The sequence below is a fragment of the Malaclemys terrapin genome, chromosome 6 (genome assembly GCF_027887155.1).
Source record: "Malaclemys terrapin pileata isolate rMalTer1 chromosome 6, rMalTer1.hap1, whole genome shotgun sequence".
NCBI classification, from domain to species: Eukaryota; Metazoa; Chordata; order Testudines; family Emydidae; genus Malaclemys; species Malaclemys terrapin.
Window position 1 is genome coordinate 111,611,773 of NC_071510.1, and position 15,657 is coordinate 111,627,429.

Sequence of the window (15,657 nt, forward strand, 5' to 3'; positions counted from 1 at the left end):
AGACTTTATTCATCTGGATAAAAGGAATCCCAGATCCAAACCACTTCCAGTTCTGGTTTAGTAAAACCAAACCCTAAAGCTTAATTTGTTCAGCAAATTAAAACCCACCCCTTTGCTCAATAATTTCCCAGACAGGAATCCTCGCCCCCCAAGCACCCCCTTCTTCCTCGGTGAAGGGGATCTCAGCAACCCTGCTCTGGAGGGGACCCCCAAACTCCAAGTGCCCTCTTTTCTCTCCCTGAGAGGACCCCCCACGCCGCAACTGCCCCCTTCTCCTCTCCTGCCTGTAGGGGATCCCTGCCCCCCAACTGGCCCCCATTTCTCTCCCTGGGGGATCCCCCAACCGCCCCCCTCTCCTCTCCCTGCGGGGGATCCCCACCCCCTCTTCTCTCCTCTCCCCGGGGGGGATCCCCGCCCCCTCTTCTCTCCTCTCCCGGGGGGGATCCCCGCCCCCTCTCCCTGGGGGGGATCCCCGCGCCCCAAGCCGCCTCGCAGGGTCCCTCCCCCCGGCCGCGGTTCTTTCCGGTGCCCTCCCCCTGCCCGGACTGCCACATCCTCCGCTGACATCAGCCAGCGCCGCCATATTGGAGGAGAAGCCGCGTCCCGTCCGCTGCCTCCTCGGCTGCTCCTGCCGTAGGGGGAGCCGGCCCCTCTGCCCCCGCGGCCGAGCCCTCCCCCATGCGTCCCCCCGGCCGGCCGCAGCCCCGGCGCGGCTAGCGAGAGCCCGTGTCCCCGGCGCGGCCCCCTCCCGCGCGCTCGGGCTTTCCGGCCGGAGCCATGACTTCCCTGACCCAGCGCAGCTCGGGCCTGGTGCAGCGCCGCACCGAGGCCTCCCGCAGCGCCGCCGCCGACAAGGAGCGGGTGGCCGGGGGCGGCCCGGAGGAGGAGGGCCGCCGGGACGAGCAGGGCGACGACGAGAAGGGCGACTCCAAGGAAACCCGCCTCACCCTGATGGAGGAGGTGCTGCTGCTGGGCCTCAAGGACCGAGAGGTGCGGGGGAGGCGGCGGGGGTCTGGTGAGGGCGTGGGGAAGGGACAGCGGGGGGGGCTGAGATATGGGGTGGGCCAAGGACCTGAGGGGTGTGGGGGGCTGCGATCTAGGGGGAAGCCAAGGACCCGGGGGGGGGGGCGTGGGGAAGGGATATCGTGGGTGGGGGGCAAGGACTTTGGGGGGGGGCTGAGATATGGGGTGGGCCAAGGACCTGACGGATGGGGGTGCTGAGGTGGGGGCCAAGGAACTGGCGGTTGGGTGGGATAAGGACCTGGCCGGGGGCTGGGATCTTGGGGGGCAAGGACCTGGCAGGGACGGGGGCTGGTATCTTGGGGGGAGGGAGGAAGGAGCTGGTGGGGGGGACACAAAGGACTGGAGGTGGGGGGGGGAGCCTGGGAATTGGGGGTGGAGCCCATGGCCTGGCTGGGGGGAGGGCTGGGATCTGGGTTGGGGGGGAAGCCCAGGACCTTGTGGGTGGAGGGAGGGTTGGGATCTGGGGCAGTAGCTCAGGGCCTGGTGGTGGTTTTGGAGGATAGCTTTGGTGCAGTGAATTTGAGAGAAGTAATGATTCTGGAGAGGAGGAGGTTTGGGTGCATGTAGAGGCTTTTTAGGCAGGATGGTGACTCTGGGTTTGGAGATAAAGGCAGGGACCTTGAAGGTGGGGGTCAGGAACTCCAGAGACTATTGGGGGTGGAATTGGGGTACCAGGCCAGAGCTGTAATATTTTACCCACTCTTCCACAGCTCATTTGTGGCTCTGGTATATGGGAGACTGTCTCAGTTCCATGTATTGATTGCACACAATAATACTGAGCTTTGGGGGTTGCTAAATTAATTGGATTGCCAAATTGGAGGTGCAGATGTCAGAGTTTGTAAAATATTTTGCTTTTAAAAAAAATTCTTTGCAATAAGCAGTTCTAGTCTAGTGTATTTTATTTGTACCTCTTTAAAATGCTGGGAGATGAGTTTGTTTCTGACAAAAATGGGTTTCAGACACTAGAAGTGTGTTAAATTTATTAATCGTGGTGGTAAACAATTTCATTTTTTTCTTGAATTTATCCTTTGAAATTTATTTTGTTTTTAGTTGTCTTTGTGACAAGATTATAGAAGGGTCTGGTTCATCTCTACTAACATCTTTTTTTTTTTGGGTGGGGGGGGGGGGAAGAGGGTTTAGTAGGGATAAAGAAAACAAATCCTGTAGGAACAATTCAACAAAAGGGGACTGATTAGTTTGCTATGTGTTATATACTAATCTGGTCTTCCATTCAGTTTTGATGTTGCCTGTAAACTTTGAGATCTGCCCCGCTTTTCAAGCCAACTAGCAAATGCAGGCAGTGGGGGGAAGAAGGTACCTTCAAATTGTATGTGTTCATTAGTAAGGTCTGATGTGAGATGGGACTGCTAGCATTATGTTTTGAATGACTTTTATTGCATGATACCTAAAATTAATTAGCCAACTAATAATGGCTAGGTTGACAAGCAGCTGGCATAACTGACACTTTTTTTAAAAAAACGTGTATATTAAAATTGTGTATATTTTATTACATCCCTGTTTCCTATCTCTTGTGTGATACTTGTTATCTTAGGCCAGTGGTTCTTAACCTGGGGTGCACGCACCCCCTGGGGGTGCGAGATGCCCTTTCTGAGGGTGCAAGATATGCCAGATCTTTTTTTAGAAGGTAAATCATCGAAAACACAAATTAAGCACAGGTACATAAGTACAACTACTTTGTTTAATCAAACCTATGTATTTATTAACATTATACATTTTTTAACAATTACTGTAATATACAAACAAAAATATATCTAGGTTTAAAGAACTGATCTATTTCAACAATTTTTGATAAGGGGTGCGAGAACATATTTGGATTTTTGATAAGGGGTGCGAGAACATATTTTGAGAACCAAACGGGTGCAGGCTGCAGTAAAGGTTAAGAACCACTGTCTTAGGCCATATTCTTGTATTTGGATCTGCTTGGGTGGACCTTTGCATTTGTGTTGAGTCCTAGTAAAGTCATGAGGCCTCCACACTGACACATGGATCCATCCATGTGAATCTGATGGCAAGTATCAGGGCCTTATGCCCTGGTCTTTTGTATATTTACACATGTTGTTAACTTTACACACAAGAGTAGTCCCACTGAAGTAAGGTTAAGCATGTGCTTAAAGTCTTTGCAGGATCAGGGTCTTAGACTGTGTGTGTGTGTGTGTGTGTGTCCGTCCGTCCGTCCGTCCGTCCCCCCCCTTAATACATTCTTGGTGCTTCCAGAATTCAAATAATCGATATTGGGCCTCAAAATTCTCTTTGTACAGGTTATGTATCAAATTGTTATCATTAGATGATTTGTTCTGTCTCTTTAATAACTGCACATGCCGCAAGAGTTCTTTCTACAGTAAGGAATCTTCTGTAGATTATACTTGTATTTAACGTTTCTCCAGCGACACAGATATTCATAGTAATTTACAGACAAAAGAAATATACCTGTCCCAGAGAGCTTACGGTTGAGAGAAAATATAAAGAGACAGGAGGTCATCCACTGGGGTTAGGTAGAGGACATGTGGACAAGGGCTACAGCAATATGCAGTTATTGAGGTTTGTGATAAATGTATCATGGGAATATATGCTTTGTGTATGTCTGTCCTGTCTACTTAGCTCTTCTGTAGAGCTTTCTGTCTTCAACTTAAAATCTGTCAATTTAAAATCACGTATCTTTGAAAATATTTTATCTTCCATTGCTATAAGTAATACTTAAACATTAGTAAACAAAAAATAGTTTTCTCACTTTTTTCCAACTAGTCTACTTTGTGTATTTGACAGCACTTTGTGTATAGTCAGTTTAACTGTTTCTTATTGTATGGTTTGTTTACCCTGTTGTTTGTTTGGGTCTTTCTCAGAGCAACAGTATAGAGAGAAACATTTTTAAAACGAGTAAAGTGTGACTGTGAAACCACAAAAAGTGGCAGGGAGACTTAGGAGCAGGCGTAGTATCCAAAAGTACTTTAAACTCACTTTTAAAATTGACTAAATTTCAAGCTGACAAAGTCTTATCCACTTATTAGGGTGGAATATAATCACCTTCAAACAAAATGATTCGGTGTTGAGTTCTAGTTATAGAAAACTTTAGTATAGTTTTATTGAACTAAGATCACATGTTCTCCTAAAACTTGAGGTACCTGGCAGGAAAGATTCATTGGGAATTTAATATTCATATCTTAGCTAAATAATAGCTCTACCTTTTTTTTCTTGGAAAACTTGAGGGAGTGGTGGAAAGAGTCTAGACAGATATGTATTAATATTCTGTCAATATCATTTAATATAATCTAACATCACCTAAACTGTATACAGAAGGAGCCCTGTTGAAATGGATGCAATTTGTAACTTAAGTATGTGGTGAGACTTTCCTTTTAAAAAACTTTTTGGAAAAGGTTCAAACAGCAATGTAGCTCTAGGAATTTTATACAGCTAAATATGTTCAATGTATTATAGGTTTTTATGCGGATCCTATCAAAAGAGATGAACTATTTTAATTAAATCATAGCAAAACTACAGACTGCCTGCTGAGCGTAATCACTCTGTATTTGGTTCATCCTTGGTATGGAGAAATTTACTTCTTTAAAAACAAAAAAATACTTTATCTTACTACTGTATTTGCATTTTCTGTGTGCAATATACACGTGTTCAGAACACAACGTTTATTGGCCTTTGATCCTTACGTATGATATTGTTTGTACATTTTATGTTCATATTATTTTTTTCCTGTTGATTATTCCTCTTTATTTTTTTCCCCACATACACATAACCGTTTCTGTATTTTAATAGTAAGGGAACATACAAAAGAAATAATTTAGTGTAAAAAAAAAAAAAAAAGAAAAAAGTATATATGCACACATACATGTTTCACGTTAAACATTCTGATGCATACTGTATTATAAATAATATAGATACTGAAGACTCTGATGTAAATACATCTTGAGCCTATAGGCAAAATACTGACTTACAAAGGTTTAAATTTGTTAACTTCCTGCGTGCAAGCAGTTTTCTATAAAAGTGTAGTCTTTGAGTAACACACTTATGTGTGACGTTTTAGATAAAAATCCAACTATTCCAATTTTTTGTTACATGGTATAATAATATACAAAAAGTACTATGGATTTTGGAGAGACAGACGGGTGATGTGCCTTTTGTATAGAAGACAAAAGAATTGGCAAAATGATGGCCAAAGTAGTTACGTATGTTTATGATCATTTTTGCGTGTTTGTGGGTCTGTAGCATACACAGAATGTTCAGGATCATATTTTTAAATTACTACAATAATGCTACATTACTGCTGAGTAGTTTTCCATTATTGGTACATTCCAGGAACGGTGTGTGTTCAGTAAACACAATCTCTTTAAAGTGTATATTATGAAACAGTGACGTATCTAAAGCTATCTGGAGTTGTTGGGTAGCTTGAACAATCTCAGAGGCTGAAATGTTCTAAAGCTCAATCAGATATTTCAATTAATAGCAGCTTGACATGCTACTGGGACAATGGAGACTAATGTTAACTGGCAGATGTGGTATCCTTGAGGGAATAGCTAACATATTGGAACAAAGTGCATAACTAGGATTCTTCAGGGATCATCACATCTTCAGGAAGTTCTGCAATTCCTCTGGAAAACCTTCAGAAGTTAAGCACTAAAAAGGAAGTCCAGTTCATCCAAACCTTTTAAAGCTGTTGACTAAAGGAGAAACATATTCCAGAGTGCTTCAGTTTGATGGTCTATTTTTACCGTTTTACATTTTTACTGTTTTTTGCTTGGCAAGTGCTTAACGAATGATTTGTGTCTAATTTTATAAGTCCAAGGTTTTCTTTGCTGTGATTGAAAGCAATGATAAATTTTTAATTAACAGAATTGTTTTAAAAGTAGCTGTGCGTTGAGCATGAATGTACAAACTGATAAATGGTGGTGGACCAACATAACTGTAACAACCTTAGGAATATTGCACAATTCTTGACAGTCCAATTTCCTACTCATGTCTTATTAATTCTTGTTCTCTGGTTTTTCTTTCAATTTTTGGGCCTAATCTTTAAATACAGGTCTATTGGAATTCACTTAGAGAGTTTTTGGCATTCTAATACAGTACAAACTTCTGTCACACAAGGGTACTTACTGTTTTGAAGTAGGAGGATGACGAATGGCCTATTGTTTTACTGTATTATGTTATAAGATGGTACTTATAAAAGGAACAGTGAAAGAGGGTTACTCTTTGATGGACTTACTGAAGTGCTTAAGGAAGATGGAGCAATAAATATTGGGAGGATAGGAAAGTTTATTTTTTTTAAAAAGTGTAATTTAAAAGAGCAGTACAGACCAGTTTGTGCTTAACAGCTCTTGTTCATCTTTTATACAGTCTCTAGCTGTGGGGTCAGTCCCCTTGAAAACTACAAGGTTGGGAGTTGGCTGCTTTCTGTAACAGCTATTTGTGTTTTTTGAGTCCTCTTTGTAAGAAACGAAAACCTTTTCAATCATAGCAATATATACAGCTGCTCTCACACTCTTTACAGATGTGTCACAACTAATCTACTTGGAGAAGCATGATGAATCATGAAACAAGCCTCAGTGGGTCCTCTGTTTTATTTCCATAGTGTAGAAAATTGATACGCTAAATACAGATCAAATATTTTAACTGATTCTGTACTGAAATAAAACTCGTATAAATTGTATAGTATGCTGAGGACTTGCTATTATCTGTTGCAATTTAGACCAATATAATAGTTTTGCTGTAGGCTATAACTGTGAACTTTTCTTGGCACGCGCACACACAGAGAAGTTTAATCAGGAATTTGTGTAGCTTGGGCAGCAGTAGATATTTTTAGTTTTCTTGACTCTTTGTGAGCTGGAGACTGGATTGTTAACTTATGGAAGAAAAGTAACATTACGTCATTTTACCAGGTACTGAAATATCTCACAGATCGTTACAGATGCTGGCTGGGAAAACTTCTGTAGAGGACAGCATGCTTCTGAAAACTTCAAAACTGAAAATTGTCCTACAGAAAGTAGAACATAGATTTTGCATTATATTTTAACTTTCTTACCCAAATTTTAGCTGTGTAGGGCTTCAGCCTGTAAGTGGTTTTCACAGTGCTGACACACGCAGACTAGCTGAGATGCATCTGCTCTCTAGTAATTCACCTACATTGGACAGAGGTCTACAAAGGGAAACTTGATCACAGTCTGATACTAAAATTCTACATTCATTTTGACTCTTGACAGTTAGTCATTTAACATTATGTCTTTTAACTAGGCATTTATGACTAACCTCACAAGCTCATTTTTTACAATTCCATACAACAATCTTTTAAAAAATGTTAAAATAGCACAGTTAAGTATTCGAAAACAAAAACTGGCAGTGTTGCATGTGTACTATATGTACAGCTGTTCTGTTCCTTGAAATTGCAGAAAGCATGATCCTGGATGTAGGTATCTTTCACCCATATTAATAGGCCTAGTCCTTGGGGAAATAGGTATTGGGTATACTTTTTCAACCTTAATTCATTTTTCTTCCTCCTGTGCCTCTTGTGCATATTGATTAATAAATGCTTTTATTTTATTAATATGTAATATATCTTGGATAATTTATCAGTTTTTCCCTATAAACGTATATTCACATATGTAGCATCTAGAATCTTTTTCATTACTTAAGCTGGACAATTAACATTATAAAATGAGTATCTGGCGATCTGTTTCTCCCCCAGCCCCCCAGGTGTTAAACATCTGCTGCTTCCATGAACTTCAGTGGCATTTGTGGGTACTCACCACTTTTGCAAATCAGACTGGTAGGCTTTTTGCATGATTCTTCTCTCTATTGGGTATTTCTTTTAGTACCTTTGTCATCGGCCATGTACTATACATTTGCTTTTCAACCAATGTCACAACCTCCTTAGATGCAATTCGGGAGCTAAGATAGTTAGCTGTGTAGACAACCTAGCTGTGAACTGAGGTGGCCTTTTTATACCGGCCAGTGTTCACTATTCTATGTTACGCACTTAGTACTGGGGTGGGTAAGTATGATTTTACTGATTTTCAACATGAGTTCAGTGGACTCAGTTGTACTCTGTCCCCTCCATATCCCACCATCTTAACTCTGGATATTTCTACTCTTGTCAAAGGCATCTGAAGGCAGACTGGCTCTCTTTGACTTGGCAGAGTTATGAGGCTGCCCCTTTAAGCCTCCCAGATTTCTTTGTCTTCAAAGCAGCACAAACTGTAGGCTACAGACCTCTGGTGACAGAGTCGTCACAAAGGATCCGCAGCTGCAAAAGAGTCCAGAGTCTGGAGAAGATCGTATCACCTCAGTTCCCAGTTAGTGTGTGTATGGTGACAGCACCAAGATGTTTGAGTGGATTCCAGCAAAGCATTGTCTCTCTGGAGAAACCAGTAAACAATGTCATCCACATGCCTTTCCTTCTCCACCTGTGCGCCCCCACTCCCCCTCCAACTTGGGGACTATTCTATCCTTCCCCCCGGGGAAACCCTGCTCATAGGGATGTAAAAGGTTAAACGGTTAACCGTTAACCAGACCTTAACTAGTAACCCCTGCTGCTGGCGTGCAAGGCTGGTTGGAGCAACCCCACCCTGGCTGTGCTGGGCCAGCGGGTACCCCAGCCCCTACCACACCGGGCTGGGCCAGCAGGCACCCCAGCCCCTGCCAGGCCACCGGGGATTCTGGTTGTGCTGGCCGCCCTGGGCCAAGTGGGCTGGAGTGGCCATGCTGGGTGGCGGGACCACAGCCCCTGCCACCCCACTTCCGGAGCTAAATCAGTTAACTGATATAATTTTAACATTTTTAACCGATCTTTACATCCCTATGTGCTTCTCCTATCCCTGTCTGGTGGCTTCAGGCCTGATTCTCAGGCAAATGGATGCTTGAAGAATCCAATTCTGTAGTCCTCAAATGTTCTCAGAGAAATAGAACTGAAACGACACATACTGTGTGAGTCTTACTCCTTCTCTCCAAAACTCACTAGAGAATTCAGGACTTGAAGAGATGATAACCCTGTGCTCTGGTTTTGACTTCAACTTTAACCTTTACAAGCCAGAAAAAGGTCAAAGAAAAAACGGACTTTTTTGTAATCAGAAACACAAATCAAAGACATTCAAAAGCAAGAAAAGGCAAAACAAATTGTTTTGATCTAGTTCAGGGGTCGACAACCTATGGCACGCGTGCCAAAGACGGCACGCAAGCCGATTTTTAATGGCACGCTGCTGCCTGCCAGGGTCCCGCTCAGCCTGCTGCCGAACTCTGGCAGGCAGCAGCCTGCCATTAAAAATCCTGCCCGACCCAGCCCACTCTTCTCCGCCCCCCGCCTACTGCTCTTTCTAGCGGGGGCAGGGGGCAGAAGCAAGCTTGCGCCTGCTGGCTGCTGCTGTACAGCAGGCTCCGCCGGCAGCCAAGATTCCCCGTCCCCCGCCTCTTCCCCCAGCGTGCTGCGTGGAGCCCCGCCTCCTCTCCCTCCCTGCTGCTGATGGCCCTTGCGAGGGAGGGGAGAAGAGTAGCCCCAGCGCCCTCGCTGCTCTGACCGGTAAGGAGGCGGGGAAGGGAGGCAGGAGCGGGGCCTTGCGGAAAGGGCGTAGGAGCGGGGCGTATCCCCCAGCCGTGAGCCGCTCAGAGCAGGGGGTTGGGAGCACCCCCCGATCCCAGCCCACTCCCCCTCCCCCAGCACTCTGCCCTGACCCCTGCACCTCCTTGCACCACAGCTCCCTGCATCCCCCCCACGACCCTATCCCTGACTCCTGCACCCTCCACACATACCCAGCCCCCCCACACCCCATGCCCTGACTCCTGCACCCCCTCACATGCCCCCACACCCCATGCCCTGACTCTTGCACCCCCCACCCTGAGCACCAGGTTGGCTGCGGGCCGAGCGGGGCTGGCGGCTGGGACCCCAGCTGGCAAGGGGCCGGCAGCCAGAATCCCAGACTGGCAGCGGGCTGAGCGGGGCTGGCAGCCGGGACCCTGAGCCACTCGGCCCGCTGCTGGTCTGGGGTGCCGGCCCCGCTCAGCCCGCCGCCGGTCTGGGGTCCTGGCCCCTGGCCCCGCTCAGCCCGCTGCTGGTCTGGGGTTTTGGCTGCCGGCCCGGGGTTCTGGCTGACAATCCTTTGCCAGCTGGGGTCCCAGATGCCGGCCCCACTCAGCCCACTGCCAACCTGGGGTTCTGGCTGCTGGCTCCTTGCCATCCGGGGTTCCGGCCACAGGCCCTGCTCAGCCCGCTGCCGGCCTAGGTGAACGGAACCCCAGGCTGGCAGCGGGCTGAGCAGGTTGGCGGCTTAACATCAGCATTTTAATTTAATTTTAAATGAAGCTTCTTAAACATTTTGAAAACCTTGTTTACTTTACATACAATAGTAGTTTAGTTATATTATATATAGACTTATAGAGAGAGACCTCCTAAAAAACGTTAAAATGTAGTACCGGCATGCAAAACCTTAAATTAAAGTGAATAAATGAAGACTTGGCACACCACTTCTGAAAGGTTGCCGACCCCTGATCTAGTTCAACTAGAAGAAGTGGAATTTTCCCAGTGGGATCGGGGAAGATGAGACTCACTTTTACCCCTCCTAACCTCTTGTTAAAGAAGTTGATCGTTACCCTGGGGATCCAGACTGAATAAGTGGGAGCTGACAAAGAGAGACAACCACCCAAAACTGAATGCTTTCCCCTTAAGTCTGAGTAGTCCATCTTCCTCCATGTAGATTTGAATATGTGATGAATTTGAGGCCCAGATTGTACTTGCTGCCAAAGCACAAGGGATATGTAAGTTAGCAGCCACTTCCTGAGTCCAAGACAGCCATTCAATTGGTAGGCACGTTTTTACCTACAGAACCCATGAATATGAAGATAATCTATTGTAAGGTGCAGTTACAATGCAACTTTAAATGTCCTTTTACGCCAACAATGCCATCATGGTTCCAGTTGAGCATTCCCTTCTGGTAACTCATCAGATTGCTGTGAGGGCATATAGCTGCTGAATCCCATGTGTTTTAAGCCTCCAGAGTCTGAACAGAGCCTGTCTTGGGGTCTCCTCTGAGTGGCACCCATGTATGCAGTACAACTGTTTAGACCCTAGAATTGATGTTGACACCTTAAATTCCCCCTGTAGCCTAAACACATTCTCTCTCAGAACTCCAGCCATGTGGTGATCTGGTCCCACAGTTTATTTCAAGGGATATGTGGTAGGTGTAATACATAAAATGCAGAGACACTTTGCACAAAATTCTAAAACCATTGCGCTTAATTGCATGAGAAATACACAGATCTATACAAAAATAATAAACCCGACATACTTTTCCCTGCCTCAGTTTCCTGACCATTCCTTAGCATTCTTAGGGCTGGGGTCAGGATCCTTTGGGTCTGTCGAGGGTCCTCCACCTGCAATGCATGGCTTGTGTTCTGAAACATGGAGTCTTCTCCATTCAGCTCACCTTTTTTGACCTTGGCCATTTTCTTCCTGCCTCTTGCCCAAAACTTCCAATGTGGTGCTCTCCATCCTCCCCTCTCCAACTCCTTTTATAACCACTTGGTCCCTCAGTCAGGTTACTGAGGTTACTGGATCAGCATCATCAGATAATCCTAGACCCTTACCAAGTGACTTTATTGCTAGGCAACCTCTCTCGGGGTAAACCAGTTCATCTAGGTGGGAGACAGCCTATTTTAGGGTGATTTCAGTTCATTGGGAGAGCAGTTAAGTCAGTGACCTTCTAAGATTAGACCTTTGCCCCCAGCCTTTGGAATTCCAGTTTAATGTGGAGGTAACATGACAGCAGAGAAGATAACCCAGTATCCAAAATGGAGTCTGCAGTCTGAAACCGATACAAATTCTGTTTTATGCTGGGGTCCCTTTATATGTAAATTGTACAAACAGATTCACCAGATTGTCACAAATCCATCATCCTTATTAAGATCTGTCCTGGCTTGGACGGAGAAGGAGGTTGTTTGCTTCCTTAAAGAAGAAAGTAATCACTGGTAGAACTTCTGAGAAGTCTGTTTTCCTTTACTTTTGCACTCCTAATGTTTTTCTTAGCGGAAATATTGGCTTGTGACATGTTGGAAATAAATTTCCATTGAATCACAAAGAGAGCTTGTTAGAAGCTGGTGCCTCAGTAATTTGTCGTTTATTGTGACACTGCTTATTGTAAACAAATACTGTTTTAATCATTCCTTCTTCCGAGAAATGGATTTTTCTGCTGTGAACATCCCACAATTAAGATAGTGGGGTTTTGGGGGAGGGGTGGAGAGACGGACAAAAACTTACTCTGACACGCAAGTTTCGTTTTTGAGCCATTCATGTCCTGCAATCTGACCCTGAGGATTATTTCTGAGAAGCTAGGGTTACCATACGTCCTCTTTTTCCCGGACATGTCCGGCTTTTCAGCAATCAAACCCCCGTCCGGGGGGAATTGCTGAAAAGCCACACATGTCCGGGAAAATGGCCGGCACTTCCTCTCCCCCTGTGGCTCTGCTCCACTCCTCCTCTCTCAGATTTACAGAGCCAAGCTGCCCGAGCAAGCGCTACTGGCTTCAGGCAGCACCCCCCCCCCCGCCTCCGGACCCCGAGCCCCCAGCCAGGCACTTCTCCTACCCGGCTCCAGCTGAGCTGCTCCCACGGTGCAAGGTCCCGAGGCAGGGGGGGTGCTGCCTGAAGCCGGTAACGCTGGCTCCTGCAGCTCTGCTCTGTAAGTCTGAGGGGGCGGAGCCGAGCAGCTCAGTTGGAGCCAGGGGAAGGGACGTGTCCAGCCAGCTCTGGGTCCTGAGGTAGGGGAGGGCTGCCAGAAGCCAGCAGCTCGGCTCTTACAGTCTGAGCTGGGAGGAGCAGCTCAGGTGGAGCCCAGGTAGGAGAAGTGCCTGAAGCCGGTAGCACTAGGGCAGCTTGGCTCTTAAACAGAGCCGAAGAGTCAGGGAGCAGCAAAGCTGGGAGTACCATGCGCCGCTGATTGCACAGGTGGGGGGCAGCGCTGGGGGAGCTGCTCCGGGGAGTCGCCAAAAAGCACTGACTGTGGTGGGGGAGGAGGGGAGGGCAGTGTGAAAAAGGCAGGAGTGTGCAGAGGGATCAGAGCTCTGGCTGCGATGGGCATCGGGCTGCCTTGCCTGCAAGTGGATCAGAGCTCCTGGGGCTGGGGTGTGCTGTATGGCACTCAGCTCCCCATTTGTGATGAGACACAGCAGTGTGGTGGATCACTGCGAAATACCTGCCCAATCAGAGCTGCGGGGGCAGGGCTTGCAGGGGCTGGCTCCGACAGCTCCCATTGGAGCTTTTCCCAGCCAATGGGAGCCTCTGAGCTTGGCTTGTGGCGGGCCAAGCATGTGGAGACCCTGGCTGCCCCTGATCCTAGGAGCAAACACAATGCCAAAACGAAAATACAAAGTTCACTACATATAAAGAATTACGTTTTAGAATTAAAGAATTAAATAGCTCAAAATGTCCGGGATTTTACCGGGCAGGGAGGAGAACTGGGTGCTCCAAGGCATCTGGGGAGCTGGGAAACAGAACAGTGTGGGCTGCGTGTCCTGACCGCTCCCAAAAACTGAGGGCCGGGGCAGATCCTCCACTGAGCAGCTTCATTAAAGTCATGGGAGTCTATACTAGTGGAGTGCCTGACTTTAGAATTGGTGCAGCTGTTTCGTGTGGCTGGGAGGGAGGAGGGGGAATGTGGGGTGCTCAGGGGAGGGGGCGGAGACTTTGGGGAAGGGGTTGGAATGGGGACAGGGAAGGGGCGGAGTTGGGCGGGGCCGGGGGTGGGGAAAGGGGTGGGACCGGGGGAGGGGAAGGGGCGGAGTTGGGGCGGGGCCGGGGCCCCATGGAGTGTCTTCTTTTTTCAATGTTCAAATATGGTAACCCTAGAGAAGCTGCAGAATTAAGTTGTTTCTGCAGACCTGTCGCCTATAATTGAAGGATCTGTTACAAATGAAAATTAGTTTACTTTATAGCACAGCTAAATATTTGCAGTAATAAGAAAGTAGTACCTTCCAGCACTAGAAGCTATTGTTCTGGGAAAGATTGGAGGAAGATGTTCCCTTATCCCCTAGTAAGGACAAAAGTTCTCATCTGCCCATCTAGGAAAGAGGGGGAAACATTACTTAAGAAGGTGGAAGGTTTTTGGGTAAATTTTTAGGCAAGAAAAGTTTCCTGTAGAAGTTCCTGGTTGAAATTTTTTGGCCTGTGTTGTGCAGAAGGTCTGATAAAATGATCACAGTTGTGCCTTCTGGCCTTAATCTATAAGAATAAATTTCATCTTCTGACATATGCAGCGGCCAAAATATTAAAAGAAGTTATATATGTGCAACTAGGATCATAGAAAAAATGTAGTATTGCTTTATATGAGAAACAATGTGTTGATGGTATGAAAAGCATAGGCACATGGAAGAAAGTAATTTAAGTTTGTGTGGTCCCTCAACTGTAGCATTTCCTGATTTATTTTATTTATGGATGCATAACCATGCAAACTTAATGTTTTCTTCACGTGTATTTTTTTGGCATGACTGTTACTAGAGTATGTGGGGTAACTAATGCAAGTATTTTTAAATTCCTCATCCTTATACTTGTCACAGACTACAGACAAAATAATTTAATCTTAATTTAATCTGGCAAACAGATTCTGGACATGGATATGTGCCTCTCCTCACCTAGTTCCCTGTCATGTGGAGTTCTGTGAGATTCGTTTCTCTCACCTAGCTATTTGGCATCTATATGAGACTCGGAGATTATAAAATGCCATGGACTACAGTGACATTTGAATATGGATTTCAGTGACAGTGAATATACATTATTTGTATTACTGTAGCACCTAGGAGCCTTAGTCATGGGCCAGGACCACTTTGTGCTAGGTGCTGTACAAACAGAACGGGGGGGAGGGATAGCTCAGTGGTTTGAGCATTGGCCTGCTAAACCTAGGGTTGTGAGTTCAGTCCTTGAGGGGGCCACTTGAGGATCTGGGGCAAAATCAGTACTTGGTCCTGCTAGTGAAGGCAGGGGACTGGACTCGATGACCTTTCAAGGTCCCTTCCAGTTCTAGGAGATAGGATACCTCCATTAATTATTATTATTATATAACAAAAGATGGTCCCCTTCCCCCAATTAATTTATAATCTTAATAGAAGATACACAAAAAACCCAAAACAGAATACATGGATACAAACAGACTGGGGAGCACAAGGAAGCAGTGAGACAATACTGGACATCATGATAAGCAGTGGTCTCAGCACATCAGCAGCCATTGTCAAGTTTTTTGTAGGCATTACAGCATAAGAGAATTTTGAGGAGGGTTTTGAAGGTGAATAATGAGGTAGATTTGGAAATCTGTATGGGGAGCTCCTCTCAAGAGTAAGGGTCAGCATGGGAGAAAACACAAAGGAGACTATTTGAAAATGTAATAAGTGGATGATGGAGGCTGACATCATGGGCCAACTGGAGGTGAAAGTTGACATCTTGACAGCAAATGAGAGATGATGGGTAGAGTGGGGATAGCTCAGTAAGGTCATTTCTGAACATGAAGACAAGCAGTTTATGTTTGATGTGACAGATAGTGGGCAGCCAGTAGAAGAATCCAAAGAGTCTGTTGCTTTGACCACATAACCCGTCTAAGAAAATGATCTTTGGGAGATCTTAGGGAGAGGTCTGAGTCAAAA

The 15,657-nt window shown here is 45.9% G+C and overlaps 1 protein-coding gene across 1 annotated transcript in view; it reads left to right on the forward strand.

Moving 5' to 3' along the window:
* The first annotated feature begins 568 nt into the window (after positions 1 to 568).
* GOLPH3 (golgi phosphoprotein 3) overlaps positions 569 to 15,657 on the forward strand; it is a 63,011-nt gene continuing 47,922 nt past the window's right edge. Inside the window, exon 1 of the mRNA XM_054031798.1 lies at positions 569 to 990. Within this exon, the coding sequence (XP_053887773.1) occupies positions 778 to 990 (213 nt within the window). The 5' untranslated portion in view covers positions 569 to 777. The remainder of the gene's footprint in view (positions 991 to 15,657) is intronic.